The 21,692-nt window shown below is 40.7% G+C and overlaps 1 protein-coding gene across 1 annotated transcript in view; it reads right to left on the minus strand.

The window, feature by feature from the left end:
- CAPZA1 (capping actin protein of muscle Z-line subunit alpha 1) overlaps nucleotides 1-21,692 on the minus strand; it is a 68,810-nt gene that overhangs the window by 16,629 nt on the left and 30,489 nt on the right. Inside the window, exons 2-3 of the mRNA XM_037005395.2 lie at nucleotides 10,700-10,763; nucleotides 3,000-3,051 (exon numbers count right to left, since the gene is read on the minus strand). Of these exons, the coding sequence (XP_036861290.1) occupies nucleotides 3,000-3,051; nucleotides 10,700-10,763 (116 nt within the window). The remainder of the gene's footprint in view (nucleotides 1-2,999; nucleotides 3,052-10,699; nucleotides 10,764-21,692) is intronic.

A 21,692-nucleotide genomic window follows, 5' to 3' on the forward strand; every position in this document is an offset into this window, starting at 1 on the left:
GGATGACACACTATTTTCACAATGTTGTCTTCTTTATAATGGGTGGAGCAGGACAGGGTAGGAGAGACCATAATTAAGTGTACGGGTAAGATCTGACATGGGGAGAGGGTGAGGTGAGAGTTCAACATGGGCCAAATTTCAGAGGAGAGCCTAAGGCAGAATGGAGGTCATTAAAAAGGGGATAATTAATCAAAATACATGCCTAATATTATTGTTTATTTGTCCGGTGCCAGATTATAAAACAGTGTGTTTTCAAGGACTCCTAGTACATCTTACAAAGCAAGCTAAAGTGAGTCAAAAACAAACAGAAATAAGCTGCAGCATATGGAAGAATAACACACTTATATTCTTAAAAAATATCAAGTCTTATAGAATTCACTTGCCAGGGGAAGAGTTAAACACCTCTCCAGCCCAATGTTAACCTACTAAAACACTTGCTAGGCCACAGGTTTTAAAGCATTAAACTTTTCCTCGACTTTTCAAGAGAAATCAAAGTAACAAATATTTAAACTTCTTCAAATATTTAAGGCTAACCTTCAACCTTCTGAAAGTATTTTAAGTTATTATTGTATTTTTTAATGATTTCCTTGTAACACTACATCTCATGTAGCAAAATGAGTCCTAACCATACTGGCTCTTCACAAAGGAATAAAAATTAAATGCCATGGAAAGTACATTAAATATATATTTTATATATATGTACACATATTGAAAAACTTAAGGAGTAAGAGAGTAAATAAGTATTCAATTCTAGGATATGTCCTAAGACTGTAGATTATGAACACCAACACCAAAATCTGTTAACATTTAATCCCATCTCAAGTAAATGGTACCTCTATTCTACCAGTTGTTCAGGTCAAAAATTTGGGATGATCCTTGATTCTTCTCATACCTTACATCCAATTCAACAGTAAATCTTATAGGTTCAAATCTTGAGTATATGTCAAAATCTGACTCCTTCCCACCACCCTTAGTACTACCACTCTAGTCTAAACCAACAACATTTATCTCTAAGCTACTCTAATAGTCTTTTAAATACCCATCTTACTTTAATCATTGCCTCCCTGCATAGCAACCAGTGGTTATTCTAAAATTAAGTCTCATCATTTCATTCTGCTCAAAACACTCTATTTCCCATGTCTCTTGGAATAAATTCTACTCTTTAATACACTAAAGAGTAATTTAAATAGATTAAAGCAATAAACTTAATTAATAAATAGATAATAGATTTAAATTTCTTAATAGATAATTCTAATTGTCCAGCGGTGCTAGAAATTGTCAGAGAATGGTTCTGGTGGCCAGAAGGGTAGGTGGAAATCCAGGAAAGATAGTAAATCCTGGCTTGTTCAAGCCTCTTTCACTTCATATAGAAGGCAATAATGGTAGGGATGATGATTACTGAAATAATATTTACTGAATGCTAACTATGAGGATTATGGCCAAGGGGCTGAAGCATCTTATAGAAATAAAACCCTTCATCCCTGTGAAAAATCAAATATTTGAGCATAGAACAATTCTCTTTTAGAAGAATGTTCTCCAAGAATCCAGAGTCTGTAAGATTTATGAAAACAAAAGCTTTACTGTTAGTGCAATTAAAAGCAGTTTAAGCACCTGAACTACATACCAAATTCTAGTGTCACCCCTAATTGGAAATAGGACAACAGGCTTAGGATGCAATCACCCTTGGGTCTTGGCATTCCACTCCCATCTCCCCTTCAGCAGTACCTTATCAAGTGAAGTACAGAGTATATTTATTTTGGATAACTCTCAAGGATAAAACTAAGACCAAAACATAGCAGGCAAATTAAAGAACTTGCCTTGTGAGACAGTGAATTCCTTATTATTAGAAGCATTCAGATTGGATAACCATCTGTTGACGAAATATAGATAAGATTCTTTCAATGAAAGGGCAGAGGGTAGACAGGAGTTGACCTAGAAAATCATGAATGTCTTTTTTCTATGGCAGATTCTTTGCATCTAAGAGAAACCAGCATTAGATTGTATCTTTAGTGTGTGCCTAAGTCAATGTATAATTAAGGTATCATTCATGATGACAATTACAGTGATGATATGCAAACATTTTAGGTTTGCAGAAACTAGTCCCAAAATGAGTTCCAAAAAAGCAGCAGGACAGGGCAGGAGATGATTGTTTCCCAGGTAGAAGCTCTTAAAAGTTTTTTTATTGCCTAAAATTTAAACCAATTATACATATCATATCAAACACCTTTATGATAATTATTTGTTGCCCTGTATCCAAATCCTTGTCCCTTCTCTTTCCCAGTCATTATCCAATTCTGGTTTCCTTCCTACAAAGGAACTCTGAGACAGTTGGATAGATCGTAACTGAAACAGAACTTTGCACTTAAGAATAAAGGAGAGTAGCGATAAAGCCAGATGAGAGGGGGCCTTGAAAGCTAGACAGTGTTTAGATTTGGACAAAAACACCCAGAACAAAAAGTCACACAACTGTAATGTTTTTGAGGACAAGGACAAAATGAAAATATTTCAGAAAGATTAACTAGCCTGACAGTGATAAGGAGATGACTAGGTAGAATAATCATGCTATTATTCTATGGTTAACTCTGACTCTTAAGGCACTTTAGGAGTATCTGCTATTCTTTGGTAATGTGAGGAACATAATTCCTCAACAGCAGCCTTATTTTTCTATTACTAGCAGTTAAAAAAAAATTCAACATGAACTAAAAGAACTATAGAAGAAAGCCTAACAGCTAACATTAAACTCTGCTTTCACAGGGAAAATCTGAGCAAAAAAAAAAAAAAGATCATATATAATAAGCTTGAAGGAAATAAACAACTTTTCTAGTCATTATCCAATTCTTTTTTGGTGGGAACATGTTTCCTTCAAGAAAAGAACAACTATAACTGCTACGACTGTTATTTTCAAGTACTTTAATGTTAGTTTTTAGGGCATTAGTTTATTACTAACATAATTTATCCAAATTAGAATAACATGTAACTGGATTTAAAAAGATACTTACTGTGCCGCCCCTTCCCTGAGGAGATTGTCATTATTAAGTAGTAGCCGGACATCTGAGGAGAAAAAATGTTAAAGACGTTAAAATTAAAATGTTCAGTAGAGGACAAACTTGAGAAATTTTAGCAGATTTCTATACTGTATTTTTTAAAAATCAGGTTTTGTAAGGTTAGTCTTTGGATATGCTTTATGTACAGAAACTGCAAACAGACACTAATCTTCACAGATTTGCATATAATTATCTGTGGCACAATAATCCAGTAATAAACTCTCAAGGAATTTCAGAGCAAATGAAAAACAGTTTATAGAAGGTTACAGTCAGGACTACTCATTTTGTACCTAAAGAATCGTTAAAATTGCAGGGCTTTTATAACATCAGACCAAAAATGCTGGCACAATTTGGTCAGTGGCAGTCAAATTGCTGAACATATTTTCCTTTGGAGAATCAAATGTGGGGGCTTACAACCTTTTGAAAAAGCTATGTGTCAAGATTCTAGTCACTTTCTTTTTGGAAGAGGGGGGTCCTTGTTACTAAGGAACTACCAAAGACTAATTCCAAGAGGGAAAGCTAACTGCAAGCAAAGGCTACTGACTCTAAAGTGCTTCTGAAAGAAGGGCCTGGCAGATGTCAATGTGCAGCATGCCAATAAACCAGCCCTCATGCCACAAGCAGCTTGCCAATCCTCAATCTAATGCTTTGGTGTCAATTATTCTCTTGATATTCCTGTGGAGTACACTTGGTTGATAAAAATAAACCATGAGACTTCTAACTGCAAAGGCCATTCATTTTGTTAAGTCAAGAATTCATCTGACCTAATCAGTTGGCTATAAAGTTCAAGTTGAAGGAGAATTTTCTGAAAGCTCAGTTGCTGAAAATTTACATTTGGCCAATACGGAAGAAAGACTAGGGAAAGAAAGGCTGCATTTGTTTCTCTTGCTGTTAGTGCTCAAAATCCATGAACAAGTTTATAAAGAAGAATGTCCTGGTTTATTCCTATTGCATTACTTAGCCTTTATAGTAAATGTTTATACATTCTCCTACTCTTTCTCTGCATTATGAATTTTTACCAATGGAGATTACTGATTGTTCTATGTGTTGGGGCTCTGGTCCAGGTATAGGTAAGAATCACACAGTTCCTGTCAAGTGGATAATCTTCTATGGTAAAACTAGAATTTCAAAATAAATGTTTGCTAAACTGAACTCAGATACATAAAGATTATAATTTTACTTAAGGGGAACTTTAAGATGAATTTAATAACTTAAAATGGGATTATGATGATTGATTTTATCACAAAGTTCAAGATGCCTCATCTATATTTTTTATTCTGTAAGTTGTGTTAAAGACACTGAATAGTATGGAAGATTGTAAACACAGTGGAATTGTGATTCCTAAACTGGCTGTGACTCAGAATCACCTGGGAGAGCTTGATAAAACAGATTACCTGATTCCATCCCAGAGCTGATGAATGAGAATCTTAAGAGGATGGTAACACTGGAATCTGTATATTTAACAAGCTTCCCAGATGTGGTTGGTTCAGCCCCAATGGCTCCAGAAAATGTCCTATACTAGGGCACTTCCTGAGTGCAAGTACTGAAGAAGTTTAAGCTACAACCTATTTGATAAGAAACTATGAAAACAAGGTAATATTTTTTCTATGTTTATTGATATTAAATGACTAACTCTTCTCTCACGATAGGAATCCAAATTTATGGGTTGACAGCGTGCCTTTGTCTCAGACCTGTGTTTGAATCCTTGCTCTGACACTACCTAGGTGATGATGTTCAGTAAGTTAAGTTAACCTCTTTGAATCTTGATTTCCTTGGCTATAGCTGTAATACGTTTTAAAGACTAAAAGAGATACCAAGCACTCAGTAAGTACAATATGTAGTTAAGCAGGGCTTAAAATAACGAAATACTCTAATTTTACCAGACATTTAGAGAAGATATAATACCCATTTCCTTAAAGTTTTCCAAAAAACAGAAGAGGAGGGAGTACTTCCAAACTCATTCTATGAAGCCAGCATCACTATAACACCAAAACCAGGCAAAGACACCACAAAAAAAGAAAACTACAGACCAATATCCCTCATGAACACAGATGCAAAAATACTCAACAAAATATTAGTGAACTGAATTCAAAAATACATCAAGAGGATCGATCATACACCATGATCAAGTAGTATTCACCCCAGGGATGCAAGTATGGTACAATATTCGAAAATCCATCATCATCCACCGCTGTTGGCAGCCGTGCTCAGAAAATAGCGCCCCATGCAGGGCAGCCGGAAGGCCCCGAACTTCCTAATGACAAATCATCCCACACCACTAAACTACATGCTAATTGCGCCTTGGCATAAGGACCAATGAGACCCACCAAATGGTTATGCTAATAAGGCATATGGAGCCGCAACAACCAGGTCAGAGCATGAGAACTATATAAGCAAGCCTCTCCTTCCCCTCTGGGTCCTGCCCAACTCATTTGTTTCACAAAGAGCTGAAGAATAAAGCTTTCTGCAGAAGAATCCTGCTGTTGTTGCGTGCTGTTCTTGCCGGCGAGGACGGGGCGCGCGACAAGTGGTGCCGAATCCCGGGAACCAGAACATCACCGGCACAGGGAGGACCCTTCAGACATCTGGAGAGGATTCAGAACTGCAGGTCAGAAGAAAGCCCGGAGGGGTAAGTTCCGAGAGGCCCCTGCTTTTTAGGATAATGGTTGATGGTTCTCTGTAAATAAGGAGGCACCATGGGGAATGCACCGTCATTAGTTACGGCGCTGCAGACAGCTCTCAAAGAGCGAAACTTGAAGGTCTCCAGCAAAGTCTTAGGATCTTTTGTGAAGGAGATAGACCGTGTGGCCCCCTGGTTCATTTGTTCAGGGTCCCTCTCAATCCCGAGCTGGGACAAACTGGGGAAAGATCTTGATAGAGAGGAGGAGGAGGGTAGCCTGAGGGGAGGCACCAGGCCCCTCTGGAAACTGATTAGAGCTTGTCTGCAAGATGAGAGATGTGAAAAGGTAATAAAAGAAGGTCAGAGAGCATTGACAGATATCCAAGAGAGCATGTCAGAAACGGAACGGGAAACAGAGAGCGCGCGCGGCCGAAAAAAGGCCACAAAAACGAAGGTAAAGAAACCTCAGAGTGAGGGAGAAAGCCCGCCTAGGGCAAAAGCGAAAGAGCCCCGAGAAGCGAGTGACGATCGCCTCGGAGAAAATAGTAAATACCCCTGGAAAGAGTTGAGGGACCTCCAACTCTCCAATAGGGAATCTGAGGAGGAATTAACGTCCGCAGAGGAAGGGGAAGAAAATAAAACCGCAGAGTGTAGAAGTAAGGGAACCAGCAAAGTTGAAAAGCGGACCAAGGAAAAAATGAAAGCAGGGTGTCCCCCGACGCCCTTTGCCCCGCCACCTTACGTGAGTGGCGCACTCTCCTTTTGCCACCCAGATACTCTTCAGGCAATTAGACAAATGTTTCCTGTATTTGAGGATAATGGCGTACGCTCTCACCAGCCCCTGAGCCATAAACAAGTTAAGGAGTTAGCAGAATCCGTTCGGGCTTATGAAGTCAGTGCCAACTACACCATAGCACAAGTTGAGAGATTAACAGAGACAGCCATGACACCCGCAGACTGGCAATATGTAACTAAGGCATGCCTTTCTAGTATGGGGCAATACATAGAATGGAAGGCATTGTGGCATGATATCAGCATGACCCAGGCACGCGCAAACGCGGCCGAAGGACAGCCTGCGTGGTCATATGATATGCTGACGGGCCAAGGACAGTGGGTAGCCAACCAGACCGCCTTCCCCTTACAGGTATACACACAAATAAACACGTGCGCTGCCAAGGCATGGAAAGCCCTCACCAACAAAGGAGAAGTATCAGGCAATTTGACAAAAATTATTCAGGGGCTGAGCGAGCCATTTTCTGACTTTGTCGCTCGTATGATGGAGGCCGCAGGCAGAATATTTGGAGATCAGGAACAAGCGATGCCCCTGGTAGAGCAATTAGTATTTGAACAATGTACCAAGGAATGCAGACAGGCGATAACACCCTGGAAACAGAAAGGGATACACGCTTGGTTGAAAGCCTGTAGAGAAATAGGAGGGCCACTCACCAACGCGGGCCTAGCCGCAGCCATATTACAGAGCCACAAACAAGCCAGGATCACTAACAGAAGTATTAAATGCTTTCACTAATCTGTCACGAGGCCTGTCCCAGTATCTTTCAGGAAACTGGTCCCAGGACTTTGATGGAGCACTAGAAGAACTGCGGCGAGAAATAATCCACATCAACTCCACCCGTCTAGATATCTCCGTAGCAGAAGGACTCTCTTCCTGGTTCCTCAGAGCTCTCTCCCACGTCAAGGAGTGGGTGGGCATGGCTGGGATGGGCGTGTTCCTGCTTGGAGGTCTCATGCTCTTACTCTGGTTGTTATGCAGACTCCGCAATCAACATAAGAAGGACAAGGTGATCCTTGCTCAAGCCCTAATGGCGATAGACATTGGCGCCTCTTCCCAAGTGTGGCTCAATATGCTTAAGAAGGAAGCTCAGCTTTAGCTTGAGGTAGCTCTTGCACCCTGAGCCCATGTGGCACTGCACCAGGCCCGAGTACCTCAATGCTTAATCACAGCTTTCTTTAAGAAGCTCATGGTGCAAGAGGGTTGAGAAAAAGGGTCCAAACCCTTTGTACCAAGCGGTCCCAACGCCAGCCAGAGGATGCGAGGCAAAGCACTGCAAGAGGTCTTGGACCCCTCTGAGAGGCATGCCTGACTGCATAGGGGTAGATGCCCAGAACCCCTCTCCAAAAAGGGGGCATCAGGAAGTATGATGGAGGTCAGGCCTCTGTCTCCGCCTCTGCTGGCAAGTTCCGCCTTGAGCTTCTGTTAGACAAAAAAGGGGGAGATGTTGGCAGCCGTGCTCAGAAAATAGCGCCCCATGCAGGGCAGCCGGAAGGCCCCGAACTTCCTAATGACAAATCATCCCACACCACTAAACTACATGCTAATTGCGCCTTGGCATAAGGACCAATGAGACCCACCAAATGGTTATGCTAATAAGGCATATGGAGCCGCAACAACCAGGTCAGAGCATGAGAACTATATAAGCAAGCCTCTCCTTCCCCTCTGGGTCCTGCCCAACTCATTTGTTTCACAAAGAGCTGAAGAATAAAGCTTTCTGCAGAAGAATCCTGCTGTTGTTGCGTGCTGTTCTTGCCGGCGAGGACGGGGCGCGCGACACACCGCATCAACAAAAAGGACAAAAATCACATGATCATCTCCATAGATGCAGAAAAAGCATTTGATGCAGAAAAGTCCAACAACCATTCATGATAAAAACTCTCAACAAAATGGGTATAGAGGGCAAGTACCTCAACATAATAAAGGCCATATATGACAAACCCACAGCCAACATCATACTTAACAGCAAGAAGCTGAAAACTTTTCATCTAAGATCAGGAACAAGACAAGGATGCCCACTCTCTCCACTTTTGTTCAAAATAGTACTGGAGGTACTAGCCACGGCAATCAGACAACACAAAGAAATAAAAGGCATCCAGATTGGTCAGGATGAAGCCAAACTGTCACTGTTTGCCAATGACATGATATTGTACATAAAAAAACCCTAAAGAATCCACCCCAGAACTACTAGAACTAATATCTGAATTCAGCAAAGTTGCAAGATTCAAAATTAATACGCAGAAATTTGTTGCATTGCTATACACAAATGATCAACTAGCAAAAAGAGAAATCAGGAAAACAATTCCATTCATAATTGCATCAAAAAGAATAAAATACCTAGGAAAAAAACTAATCAAGGAAGTGAAAGACCTATACCCTGAAAACTACAAGACACTCTTGAGAGAAATTAAAGAGGACACAAATAAATGGAAATTCATTCCATGCTCTTGGGTAGGAAAAATTAATATTTTCAAAATGGCCATCCTGCCTAAAGTAATCCACAGATTCAATGCAATCCCTATCAAAATACTGACAGCATTCTTCAACGAACTGGAAGAAATAGTTCTAAAATTCACATAGAGCCACAAAAGACCCCAAACAGCCAAAGCAATTCTGAGAAGGAAGAATAAAGCAGGGGTGATCTTGCTTCTCAACTTCAAACTCTACTACAAAGCCAGAGTTATTAAGACAATTTGGTACTGGCACAAGAACAGGCCCATAGACCAGTGGAGCAGAACAGAGAGTCCAGATATTAACCCAAGCACATATGGTCAATTAATATACGATAAAGGAGCCATGGATATACAATGGGGAAATGACAGTCTCTTCAACAGTTGGTGTTGGCAAAAATGGACAGCTACATGTAAGAGAATGAAACTGGATTACTGTCTAACTCCATACACAAAAGTAAACTCGAAATGGATCAAAGTAAAGACCTGAATGTAAGTCATGAAACCAGAAAACTTTAGAAGAAAATATAGGTAAAACTCTTGAATATAAACATGAGCAACTTCTTCATAAACATATCTCCACTGGCAAGGGAAACAAAAGCAGAAATGAACAAGTGGGACTATATCAAACTAAAAAGCTTCTGTACAGCAAAGGACACCATTAGCAGAACAAAAAGGCATCCTACAGTATGGGAGAACATATTCATAAAGGACATATCCGATAAGGGGTTGACATCCAAAATATACAAAGAGTTCATGCACCTCAACAAACAAAAAGCAAATAATCCAATTAAAAAATGGGCAGAGGATCTGAACAGACACTTCTCCAAATAAGAAATTCAGATGGCCAACAGGCACATGAAAAGATGCTCCACATCGCTAATCATCAGAGAAATGCAAATTAAAACCACAATGAGATATCACCATCCAAATGGCCACTATCCAAAAGATAAACAACAACAAATGTTGGTGAGGATGTGGAGAAAGGGCAACCCTCCTACACTGCTGGTGGAAATGCAAATTAGTTCAACCATTGTGGAAAGCAGTATGGAGGTTCCTTAAAAAACTCAAAATACAAATACCATTTGATGCAGGAATTCCACTCCTAGGAATTTACCCTAAGAATGCAGGAGCCCGGTTTGAAAAAGACATATGCACCCCTATGTTTATCACAGCACTATTTACAATAGTCAAGAAATGGAAGCAACCTAAGTGTCCATCAGTAGATGAATGGATAAAGAAGATGCAGTACATATATATAATGGAATATTATTGAGCCATAAGAAGAAAATAAATCATACCATTTGCAACAACCTGGATGGAGCTAGAGGGTATTATGCTCAGTGAAATAAGCCAGGCAGAAAAAGGCAAGTACCAAATGATTTCACTCATCTGTGGAGTATAAGAACAAAGCAAAAACTGAAGGAACAAAACAGCAGCAGACTCACAGAACCCAAAATGGACTAACAGTTCCAAAGGGAAAGGGACTGGGGAAGATGGGTGGGAAGGGAGAATGGGAAAAGGGAGCATTACAATTAGCACACTAATGTAAGGTGGGCAGCATGGGCAAGGGCAGTATAGTATAGAGAAGACAAGTGGTGATTCTATAGCATCTTACTATGCTGATGGACAATGACTGTAATGGGGTATACGGTGGGGATGTGATAATTGGGGAAATCTAGTAACCACAAGGTTGCTCATGTAATTGTGTATTAATGATACCAATATATATATATATATATATATATATATATAAGAATTATAAAAAAAACACTAAATACTCATCTTTACTCACCATTGAACACTTCATTAAATTCCCCTGGGGGTGCATGAGTAATGAATTTTGCAGCTATGCGTACCTAAAGAGAAATACAATTTATATTAAAAGAATCATGAACACATAAAAGCAGAAACTTAACAAGATTACAAAATATTCATCACATATCTTGAAATAAAAAATCTTATTTAAACCTTTACTGTTTAGGAGCTTTCACATTTTCTTTTCACAAAATATCCCAAATCTTTTATTATGAATATGTTTGTCCTTATTTTAGAATGTATGTGCTGCTTTAATTTCTAACTTTTCTTTAAGAAGCTGAATAATCAGTTTTTAGTCAAAATATACTGGTCACAAAAAGAGAAAGCTATGATCTTATTTCATTTAATGAACATTTATGAACACTTAAAACTAAATAAAATATTAGCAAATTGTAGGATACCAATTTGTGTTTATAGTGTTTATCCCAATGCGAGGATGCTCCAATACTAACAAATTTATGTAATTTACAAAGTAAAGAAGCAAAACCATGTGATTATCGTAAGTCATGCTGAAAAAGAAAAAGGCAAATCCTATACCTATTCAAGTATCATAAAACAACAATAGAACTACCAGTTTTTGGTAGGAATATAGTAACTACCAAAATTCTACAGCATACCTAATAATGATTACACATAAGCAGTTTCAGTAAGTTTAAAAGCAAGCTAAAGCAAGATAAAGATGACTCCTATGACCTAGACTATTTAGCACAGCACTAACGGTCCTAAAGAACATTTCTTCTGTTCTTAGTTCTAATTCCCTTTCCTGTCCCCTACTGCCATTTTACTTTTCCGGATCTCCTATTATTGATGGATCTGAATGTTAAGAGCTGAGCTGAATATCTCATTGTTTCTCCCCTATTTTTATCTTCTCTGTCATTTTATGCTTTGTTTGGGGAGAACTCCTCAGCTACATTTTTCAGCTCACTAATATGCTGTTCTTGTGCACATTTTCAGACAATTTTAATTGTTTTTTAATTTCCAAGACTTGTTTATTTCTGTTTTGTGTGTACAATAATCTCTTAGGTCTTCTTGAGATAATAACTATGCAGTTGACCCTTGAACAACACGAGTTTGAAATGCATGGGTCCACTTATATGTGATATTTTTTTCAATGAATATATTGGAAACATTTTTGGAGATCTGCAAAAACTCAATTTGAAAAACTCAAAGAAACTGCATAGCCCAGAAATATGAAAAAAATTAAGATATCATGAATGCATAAAATATATGTAGATACAACTCTATTTTATCATTTCTAACATAAAATATATACAAACCTACTATAGTTAAAATTAATCAAAACTTTTGCATACACAGACCGTACATGGTGCCATTCACAGTTGAGATAAATATGAACACCACCAAGATGCAGTATTAAATCAGAACTGCATAAAATTAATGGTAGTACATACGGTACTGTAATAATTTCATAGTCATCTCGTGTCACTATTTTGGCAAGCTCAACTGTTGTACGTATCTGCTTAAAACACCGTGTGACACTAATTATCATGGTTCATCTCTCCAGTAAATCTCTTATGGTTCTTGGATATTTTTCATGGTGTTTATAATACCATAGACTTTGAATATCATGGGACCCATATGAAGTGCCACCAGTGATGCTAGAAATGTTCCAAGAAGCAGAGAAGTCATGACATTATAAGAAAAAGTTGAATTGCTTGATATGTACTGTAGGTTGAAGACTGCGGCTGCAGTTGCCCACCATTTCAAGATAAATGAATCCAGAGTAGTACGGACCATTATAAAAATAGAAAAGGAAATTTGTGAAGCTGTAGCTGTAGCTACAACAGCAGGTGTAAAAACCTGTACAATGTGCTTATTGCAAAATACCTTTTTATCATATTGAAAATGTATGTTGGTGCAGGATTGCTGTAAGAAAAGGCATACCTATGGATTCCCATATGATTCAAGAAAAAGCAAAGTCATCATATGACAACTTAAAGCAAAAAGAAGGTGAAGGATCTAAAGCTAGAGATTTTAATGCCAGCAAGGGATGGTTTGGTAATTTTATAAAGAGGTTTGGCTTAAAAAATATCAAGATAGCAGGAGAAGCAGCTTCTGCTAACCAAGAGGCAGCAGACAAGTTCCCAATACCATTAAGAAAATCACTGAGAAAGGGTATCTGCCTGAACAGGTTTTTAATGCAGATCAGAGTGCTCTATACTGGAAAATAATGCCACAAAGGACAGTAGTAAGGAGGAGTAGTCCCAGGATCTAAGACTGGGAAGAGGGAGAGATAGGCTAACTCTACTGTTTTATGTAAATACAGTTGGGCTTCTGATCAGGACTGTCCTTATTTATAAAGCTGCTAAACCCAAAACCTTGAAGGGAAAAGATAAACACCAGCTGACAGTCTTTTGGTTATACAGTAAGAGGTTGTATAGTAAGAACCCTTTTCCTATATTGGTTCCTTTGATACTTTGTCCCTGAAGTCTGAAAGTACAGGGACTGCCATTTAAAAAGTTCTTTTGATATTGGCCATTTCCACCGGCCAGTTCAACCGTGAGGTTGTTGAAGTTCTGTACTTGCCCCCCAAACACAACGTCTCTAGCTCAACCTCTAGATGAGGGCTCATAAACATCTTTCAGGCTCATTACATACAGCACTCTGGAAAGGACTGTCAATGCTATGGAAGAGAACCCCAAGAGAGAGAGCATTATGCAAGTCTGGAAGGATTATACCATTGAAAATGCCATCATTGTTACATAAAAAGCTGTGAAAGCCATCAAGCCTGAAACAATAAATTCTTGCTGGAGAAAACTGTTGTCTGGTTGTTGTCCATGACTTCACAGGATTTACAACAGAGCCAATCAAGAAAATCATGAAAGAGACTGTAGACTGGCAAAATATGTAAAGGGGTGAATGAAGGACTTCAAAATACGGATTTTAGAGAAATTCAAGAGCCAACAGAAGACTTAATAGAGATGAGGGCCTCCAAACCAGTGCTAGGCAATGAGGAAGACAACGTAGAAAACACAGTGACAGAAAACAAACTGCCAGAAGGATTCAAATTATTCAAGACTGCTTTTGACTTCTTTTACGACATGGATGATTGTCTTGTATGACATAGGAACTGGTACTAAAGCAAAGAGTGGAAGGAAGATTAGTACAATAGAGAAATATTTTGAGAGAAATGAAAAAGCAAAAAAGCCAGACAGAAATTAAGATGTATTTTTGTTGTTACACTAAATGTGCCTCCTCTTCCACCTCTTCTGCCTGTCACCCAAGCAGCGAGAAGAACCCTCCCTTTTCCTCAGCTTATTCACTGTGAAGACTAGGATGAACTTTATGATGATCCACTTAATGAATAATATATAATCATCATGCCATACAGTTAATAATCTTACCTGTGTATGTCTTCATGTGAAAATCTAGTAATGTACAGCAAGAACTGTATGAGACATTTTTGTGTCATCATCACCCAGTATTCAGTGTAGAATGTTGCATACAAGACTGGTGTGGAAGTGAATAGCCTATCCTTACAAGGCATGTGATATTTAATATAAAATTAATAATGTTAGTTTTGTTACAATTTTCTAACTCTGCTTTAAAAGAATTACATCATCTTACAGTATGTGCCTCTCTCTCTGGTAATTGGAGAAACCGTGTATTAGCCTATTATCAAAGTAAGTGTTTTTTTTTTTGAGAGGGCATCTCATATTTATTGATCAAATGGTTGTTAACAACAATAAAATTCTGTATAGGGGACTCAATGCTCAATGCACAATCATTAATCCATCTCAAGCCTAATTCTCGTCAGTCTCCAATCTTCTGAAGCATAACGAACAAGTTCTTACATGGTGAACAAATTCTTACATAGTGAATAAGTTCTTACATGGTGAACAGTACAAGGGCAGTCATCACAAAAACTTTTGGTTTTGATCACGCATTATGAACTATAAACAATCAGGTCAAATATGAATATTTGTTTGATTTTTGTACTTGATTTATATGTGGATACCACATTTCTCCCTTTATTATTATTTTTATTTTTAATAAAATGCTGAAGTGGTAGGTAGATGCAAGATAAAGGTAGAAAACATACTGTTGTAAGAGAGCAATTGTAGATGATCAAATGTGTGCCTGTAGACTATGTGTTAATCCAAGCTAGACAAGGGCATTAAAACATCCACGGATGCAGAAGATTTCTCTCAAAATAGGGGGGGGGGGTGAGGTTCTAAGCCTCACCACTGTTGATCCCCAATTTCTCACCTGATGGCCCCCCTGCGACTGTGCCTGTCTTAGGTTGTTCCTCCCTTGAGGAATCTTACCTGTCTCTGGCTAACCAGTCATCTTCTGGGGCCATACAGGGAGATGTAAAGTTGGTAAGTGAGAGAGAAGCCATATTGTTTGAAAAGGTTAGCTTTTTACTCCTTTGCAGATTTATGCCCTGTGGCTTCTATGCCCAACATTTGTCTTGAGGTATCTTTACCACTTGGAGGAATTATGATACTCGGTAAATTCGATATGAGGCACGAATTCTATTTAAGGGTTGTAATTAGGAAGGAAGAAGAAAAGTATAGAGGTAGCAGACGGAAGAAAACATGGGAAGATTGATTATTTGTTTGACATATCTTCTTGTAGTGTAACTTAAGCATGTATAGGTTTTAAACTACTAATTAAATTGCACACACACATTAACATAATAGGAATACAGTTACATAACCAAAGCAGATCTATAATTACCAGCCATCTTCAGTGAAGCCAAGAAAACCAGTTAGGCACCGTAGGAATTTGTGAAAATTTGTCTATGATATGATGGATATTGTCCAACTGTACTTGAACAGTCTGAGAGAAATCAGACAAATTAAAACCCATTCCTGGGAACTGTTCACATCCCATATGTTCTTTTAACAGTAGATAGTCTGTAGTTGTAAGATTTTGGAGCGCTACAACTTGCACTTCTCCTAATTCTTGGCAAAGTAAGTGTTTTTTATTTTTTTTTAATATAACAATGTTTCTAATACAGTATTATGAATATTGCTGTAATACTGTATGCCATATAAAGGTTTTATAATTCATTTATTAGAGGATAGGCTACCATGAAGCAATTACAGCAATTATACTGTCACCATAAAGCAATCCTATCACTATTTCTTTGTTATCAATGAATGAGTCATTATACCTGTAAATAAACATGTATTTCTTGATCATATTATCTTTTCATTTTTTTTGATGTCTACTATTACTAATACATGTAACATCTATCTATAGTGTTTTGTATCAGATAAGACAGTAATGATGTAGGTAGTGGCCATTCATCTTGTAAACAGATAGTGTAAACTTACAGTACTAAAAATACAGTACAGTACTATAAATGTGTTTCTTCTTATGATTTTCTTAGTAACATTTTCTTTTCTCTAGCTTACTTTACTATATGAATACAATATATAATACATATACAAAAATGTGTTAATGACAGTTTGTTATCAGTAAGGGTTTTGGTCAACAGGAGGCTATTTAGTAGTTAAATTTTTGGGGAATTAAAAGTTTCACACAAATTTTTTACTGTGCAAGGGCCAGGGCCCCTAACTCATGTTTTGTTCAAGGATCAACTGAACTTATTTAAGTCTTGTTCTACTGACTGTTTCCTAAGACGTTAGATCTACTGCTTGTTGAGTTTGTTGCTTCTCTTTCGTAACACAGGCTTTCCACAAATGTTTGGGCTCCTGTTTGAATTTAAATTAGCTTGCCTGTTCTGTTTACCTGTAATTTGTCTCTAGACATTGTACAGAAGAGCAGATTTGCTACCGCAAAGGGTGTGTGAGTAGATTTTCTGAGCAAGCCTCCTAAGGGCCAAGGCTACCTGGGGCACTGACCTGCCTCTCTGCTCCTAGCACTTACTCTCAATGCTATATTATGAGGAAAAATATTCTTTGTCTGTAGCTTAGTCCAAAAGAGAAAGGAGGAGCTAAGGGGTCCAGCTATCTTGGAGAACAATTTCCCAATCTACTCCAAGACTGTTCTGAGTCCCTTCCTTCTTGTTCCTTAGAACTCCTCCAGAATGGCTCCTACTTACACAACAGTTTTCTTCAATGTGTTTTGGGTTACAGTTTTTTTTTCTCTCTCTCTTCTTTTACGTATTTGAAGCATTCTGTTTTCTATCAACAATTGCTACTAAATGATCCCAGTACATCCGGGAATATCAAGAACAGCAGAAATGTCCAATTAAAAAAACAAAGTATTTCCCAGGTTTTAAATGAGAGTTTGGGAAGAAATGAAGATATATATGCAGTGGCAAAGGTGAAATTCTTAATGAGTGGTTAAAAAGAAAGCAGTCATTGCCAGATGCCAAAGTTGGATCCTAAAACATAGTCATGGTTAAAAACCCCAAGTTATTTTCTGAGATCCTAAAGAGGTGGATTGCTTAGTATTAAATATTTGACAGTCTTTAAAGAGAGACTTGGATGTTTTAATTAGTATTTTTAGACAAAAATCTTAACATCACCTTTCCATGGTCTCCAAGGCAATTCACAAGTCCCCCTTTTCCATCCCCTACAGCATAGCTCCCAGACCTATGGCAACACTACTGCCTCAGGGTTACTGCATTTTTTGTTCCTTTGCAGGAATGCTCTGTCAGAAGGTTCACTTCCTTTTCATTCAAGTCTCTGTTCATGTGTCACCTACTAAAGAACCCTTCTTTGACTTCCTGACTCCTGTATATAAATGAGCTAGTGGGGAAGTTGGGGTTCCTATGGCCAGGATCCTCACTGAACTTAAACCACCTGATGATGTAACTGGCCTGTTGCTGGGGTACCGCTTCCACACCATTAGGCAATGAGCTATTATTACGCTATACAAAGGGCTTGGCCCATTGCTCTGGGTGGAGTCAGAGATGCTAGTGCTCGACCTACAGCTAGAGAACAAGCCGGCTAATAAACCCATTGGCAAGACAGTTGGCGTACTCGACAGGATTCACTGTTGACCAGGGGAAAAGACAGGCTGCCCTTATGGGAGGGGTACTTCAGCAGGCTGCCCCTGTGAATGGGGAAACAGTGGATTGTCCCACAATGGGTATGTGGTCTGAGGTGGCTTGCCTCCTAGAGGACTGGGACCCACCCCAGGACTGGAGGCAAGTGGAGGTGACACCTGAGGCAGTAGGGGTGGCTCTTGATATAGTAAGTAGATTCTTTGAGAAGCAGAGTGCCCAGGAGGCAGCGGGGACTGTGGGTTGGCTGCTTCTCACAGTCTTAAAAAGGTCTACAGAGGAGACCCAAGAAATGGTGGTGCGAGAACAAGAGCTGCAAACTTCAGTAGATTCCCTGAGGGAAGTGGCATTGTTGCATGAGAATGAGAGCTGCAGACTTCTGTGGATGCCCTGAGGAGGGAAATGGTATTGATGGAGGTGGCAGCACAAGAGTGCAAGGTCCAAACCTCTGTGGATTCCCTGAGGAAGGAGATGGCCTTGATGCAGGAGAAGGCAGCACCGAGAGTGCTGGCAGCAACGTGCCAGAGGAGACGAGATGGCAGTGCTGCCAGGTGTTCTGAAGGAGGAAGAGGCCATCAAGGAAAAAGACGAACTCCTGAGGGAAGCACAGGTGGAGGTGGCACGAGAACATCAGCTGCGCAGCATTGAGGGGAAGGTAAGCGAGCTTCTAAAGACTGAGCTAGCATTGCTAAGAGGCACAGTAGAAAAGGTAAAGGTTGGAGAAGAGGAGGCACTTGGGGGAGGGGAGAGAAAGGTGCCCTCAGCCCCAGAAATGGAGGAGCTAGGGAAGGATGAAGGGGTGGTGCCAGAGGCACTGGCCCCTCCTGTATTGAAAGTATGCCCAATGGTTGTAAAGAAAATAAAGACCCAGCAGCTGAAAGTTCCCCAAGGAGAGGAGCAGCCCCCTCCCCAGGTTGTGGAGCACTCTATGGTCCGCCCCTTATACTCAGGCTGAGCTGGTGGATCAGGGCTCCTGGTTTAGGCAGAAGCCTTCGGAGTCAATATCAGCTTGGCTCCTGTGTCTGTGGGACTTAGGGGCGGATGGAATTGTTCTGTCAGGATCAGAGATGGGAAAGCTGGCTTCCCTGACAGTGCAGCCTGTGTTGAGGCAGCGATTACAAAATGCACAACAGACCCCAGGGAGTCACCCCTTCCTCCATTGGCTTATGGCTGCACTTCGTGCTGTGTGGCCCAGTCCAGGTGATCTGCCATCCTCTCCTGTTAGATGGCAGACATATGCTGAGCTCCAGCAGGTGTTACAAGAGCTAGGCATAAGAAATGCCATCTATAGTCCAGACAATTATGGCCCAGATGAAGAGATTTTTCACTACTGGGATGAGAAATACTGTACTTCAAACGGCTCCTACATCCCTCTTTGGGTCTCTAGTGGCCATTCTTTCCCCTCACTTAGGGCAGCCCATAAGCCAGGTGACACGTACAGTAGCAGACTTAGTAGAGGCAGAAGCAATGAGAATCCAGAAAGAAATAAGACCTGTTACTCACAAGAATAATTTATAGGGCCCTATGAAGGTTACGAGGACCGAGATGTGGGTTGATTTAATACAGGCAGGAGCAGATGGAAGGAAATTAGATGGAAAGCCCAATAGGATCTTACTAGAGCTATGGCAATAGCTGAAACCAGAGCAGCAGTTCCAGCCATTAAGACCAAAGAGGCAGAGGTCAGAGACAGAGCCACGAGTCCGGCCTGTGTGTTTGCAAGACTTCCTGCTGGACAACGAGCCAACCTCACTTGAGACCACACAGGAAGGTGACTGGGGAACATGGTTTGACTGAGGGGAAGGTCAAGATATCTGCCCTGAGGGACCAGAGACCACATATTGAAATAGCTATCCATTGGTCCCCAGTGAGCATACAACATGTCCTGGCTCTAGTGGACACAGGGGCTGAATGTTCATTGATTCATGGTAACCCTAAGCGGTTCCCTGGGACCCCCACTATCAAAGATGGATACGGAAGGAAGGCTATCAGAGTAAAAAAAAGCCCAAATCCCTTTGGGAATAGGGCATCTACCCCCAAAAGAGTATACTGTGTATATATCTCCTATTCCTGAGTGTATTTCGGGGATTGATATCCTGCAGGGTCTATGGGTGCAGACCACTGCAGGTGAGTTCAGACTGAGAGTACGTGTGGTGAAGGCAGTTCTGAGGGGACATGCTAGGCACCCACCCACAGCTTTGCCTGTGCCTCAGCGGGTGACTAATACCAAACAATATAAACTGCCTGGAGGACATAAAGAGATTGGAGAAACTCTCCAGGAGCTCGGAAAGGTGGGTATTATAAAGCCCACCCATAGTCCTTTCAATTCCCCAGTGTGGCCTGTAAAGAAGCCAGATCACTCCTGGCGTATGACTGTGGATTACACAGAACTGAATAAAGTCATACCCCCTATGCATGCTGCTGTCCCCTCTATTGCAGGCTTGATGGATACCCTCAGCCATGAACTAGGAACATACCATTATGTGATAGATCTTGCTAATGCCTTCTTTTCCATTGACAGTGAGCAGAAAAGTCAGGAACAGTTTACCTTCACGTGGGAAGGATGGCAATGGACTTTCACCGTCCTCCCACAGGGATACCTCCACAGCCCCACAATCTGTCATGGACTTGTAGCCCAGGACTTGGCTACATGGGAGAAACCACCAACGGTACTGCTGTATGATCTCATACTCAGGTCCGATTCTCTTTCAGATCTAGAAGGTGCAGCACCTAGATGGCTGCAACATTTACAGGAGAAAGGATGGGCTGTAAACAGCACCAAGGTTCAGGGACGTGTTTTGTTAAATTCTTGGGGGTCATCTGGTCGGGTAAGACCAAGGTTATACCAGAAGCAGTTATAGACAAAGTCCAGGCCTTTCCTATCCCCACAACTGTAGCATTGCTACAGGAGTTTCTGTGTCTTCTAGGCTACTGGAGAGTGTTTATACTGCACTTGGCACAAATTCTGAAGCCCTTATACTGGTTGGTATGAAAGGGCATCAGGTGGGACTGGGATGAGACATGTGCATCTGCCTTTACTACAGCAAAACAGGGAGTCAAGGCCGTATAGGCCTTGAGTGTGATAGACCCATCAAGGCCCTATGAGCTGGATGTTCATGTGACTGAAGATGGTTATGGCTGGGGTCTCTGGCAGCGGCTTGAACAAACTCGCCAACCCATTGGATTCTGGTCACAACTCTGGAAAGGGGCAGAGGTACGATACACTTTGATAGAAAAATAACTGGCTGCCATGTATCACGCCTTGCTGGCTACAGAGCCCATCGCTGGAATGGCCCCGATAAAGGTAATAACCTCCTATCCCATCTTGTGGTCAGTACGAGACTAGACCCAAAAGCCAAGGAGTGGTGTGGCACAAACACCCACACTAGCCAAGTGGGGTGCTTACCTACTGCAGTATAGTGCCCTCTCTAGTAGCCCCTCGAGTGAAGAACTCCAACACTTGTTGGGGCCAGTGACATGTACTAGTGAAAAGCAGGAAGAGCTCGTTTTTGAACCATTAGCAGCAGAGAGTCCCTATCGGGAGGGAAAAGCCCCTATACCCGAAGATGTATGGTACACAGATGGCTCCAGCCACAGGCAGCCCTCAAAATGGAGGGTCATAGCTTTCCATCCTAAGACTGAGACAATATGGATGGAAGATGGTGAGGGGAAGAGCAGCCAATGGGCAGAATTGCAGGCTGTGTGGCTTGTGATCAGCAAGGAGCCCTCCCCTATAGTTGTCTGCACTGACAGCTGGGCTGTCTATCGGGGCTTGACCCTGTGGCTACCAACCTGGTACCATGGCAAGTGGCTGGTTGGTCACTGACCCCTTTGGGGGCAAGAATTATGGCAAGACTTATGGGCCTTTGGTCAGACTAAAATAATTACAGTATACCATGTGACAGGTCATTTGCCATTGGCATCCACAGGAAATGATGAGGCAGATAAATTGGCCCAGATATGTTGGTTATAAGAAAAGCCTGCCTCTGATGTAGCCCACTGGCTACATCAGCGTTTGCTGCTTGCA

The sequence above is a fragment of the Manis javanica genome, chromosome 4 (assembly GCF_040802235.1).
Source record: "Manis javanica isolate MJ-LG chromosome 4, MJ_LKY, whole genome shotgun sequence".
Taxonomy (NCBI): domain Eukaryota; kingdom Metazoa; phylum Chordata; class Mammalia; order Pholidota; family Manidae; genus Manis; species Manis javanica.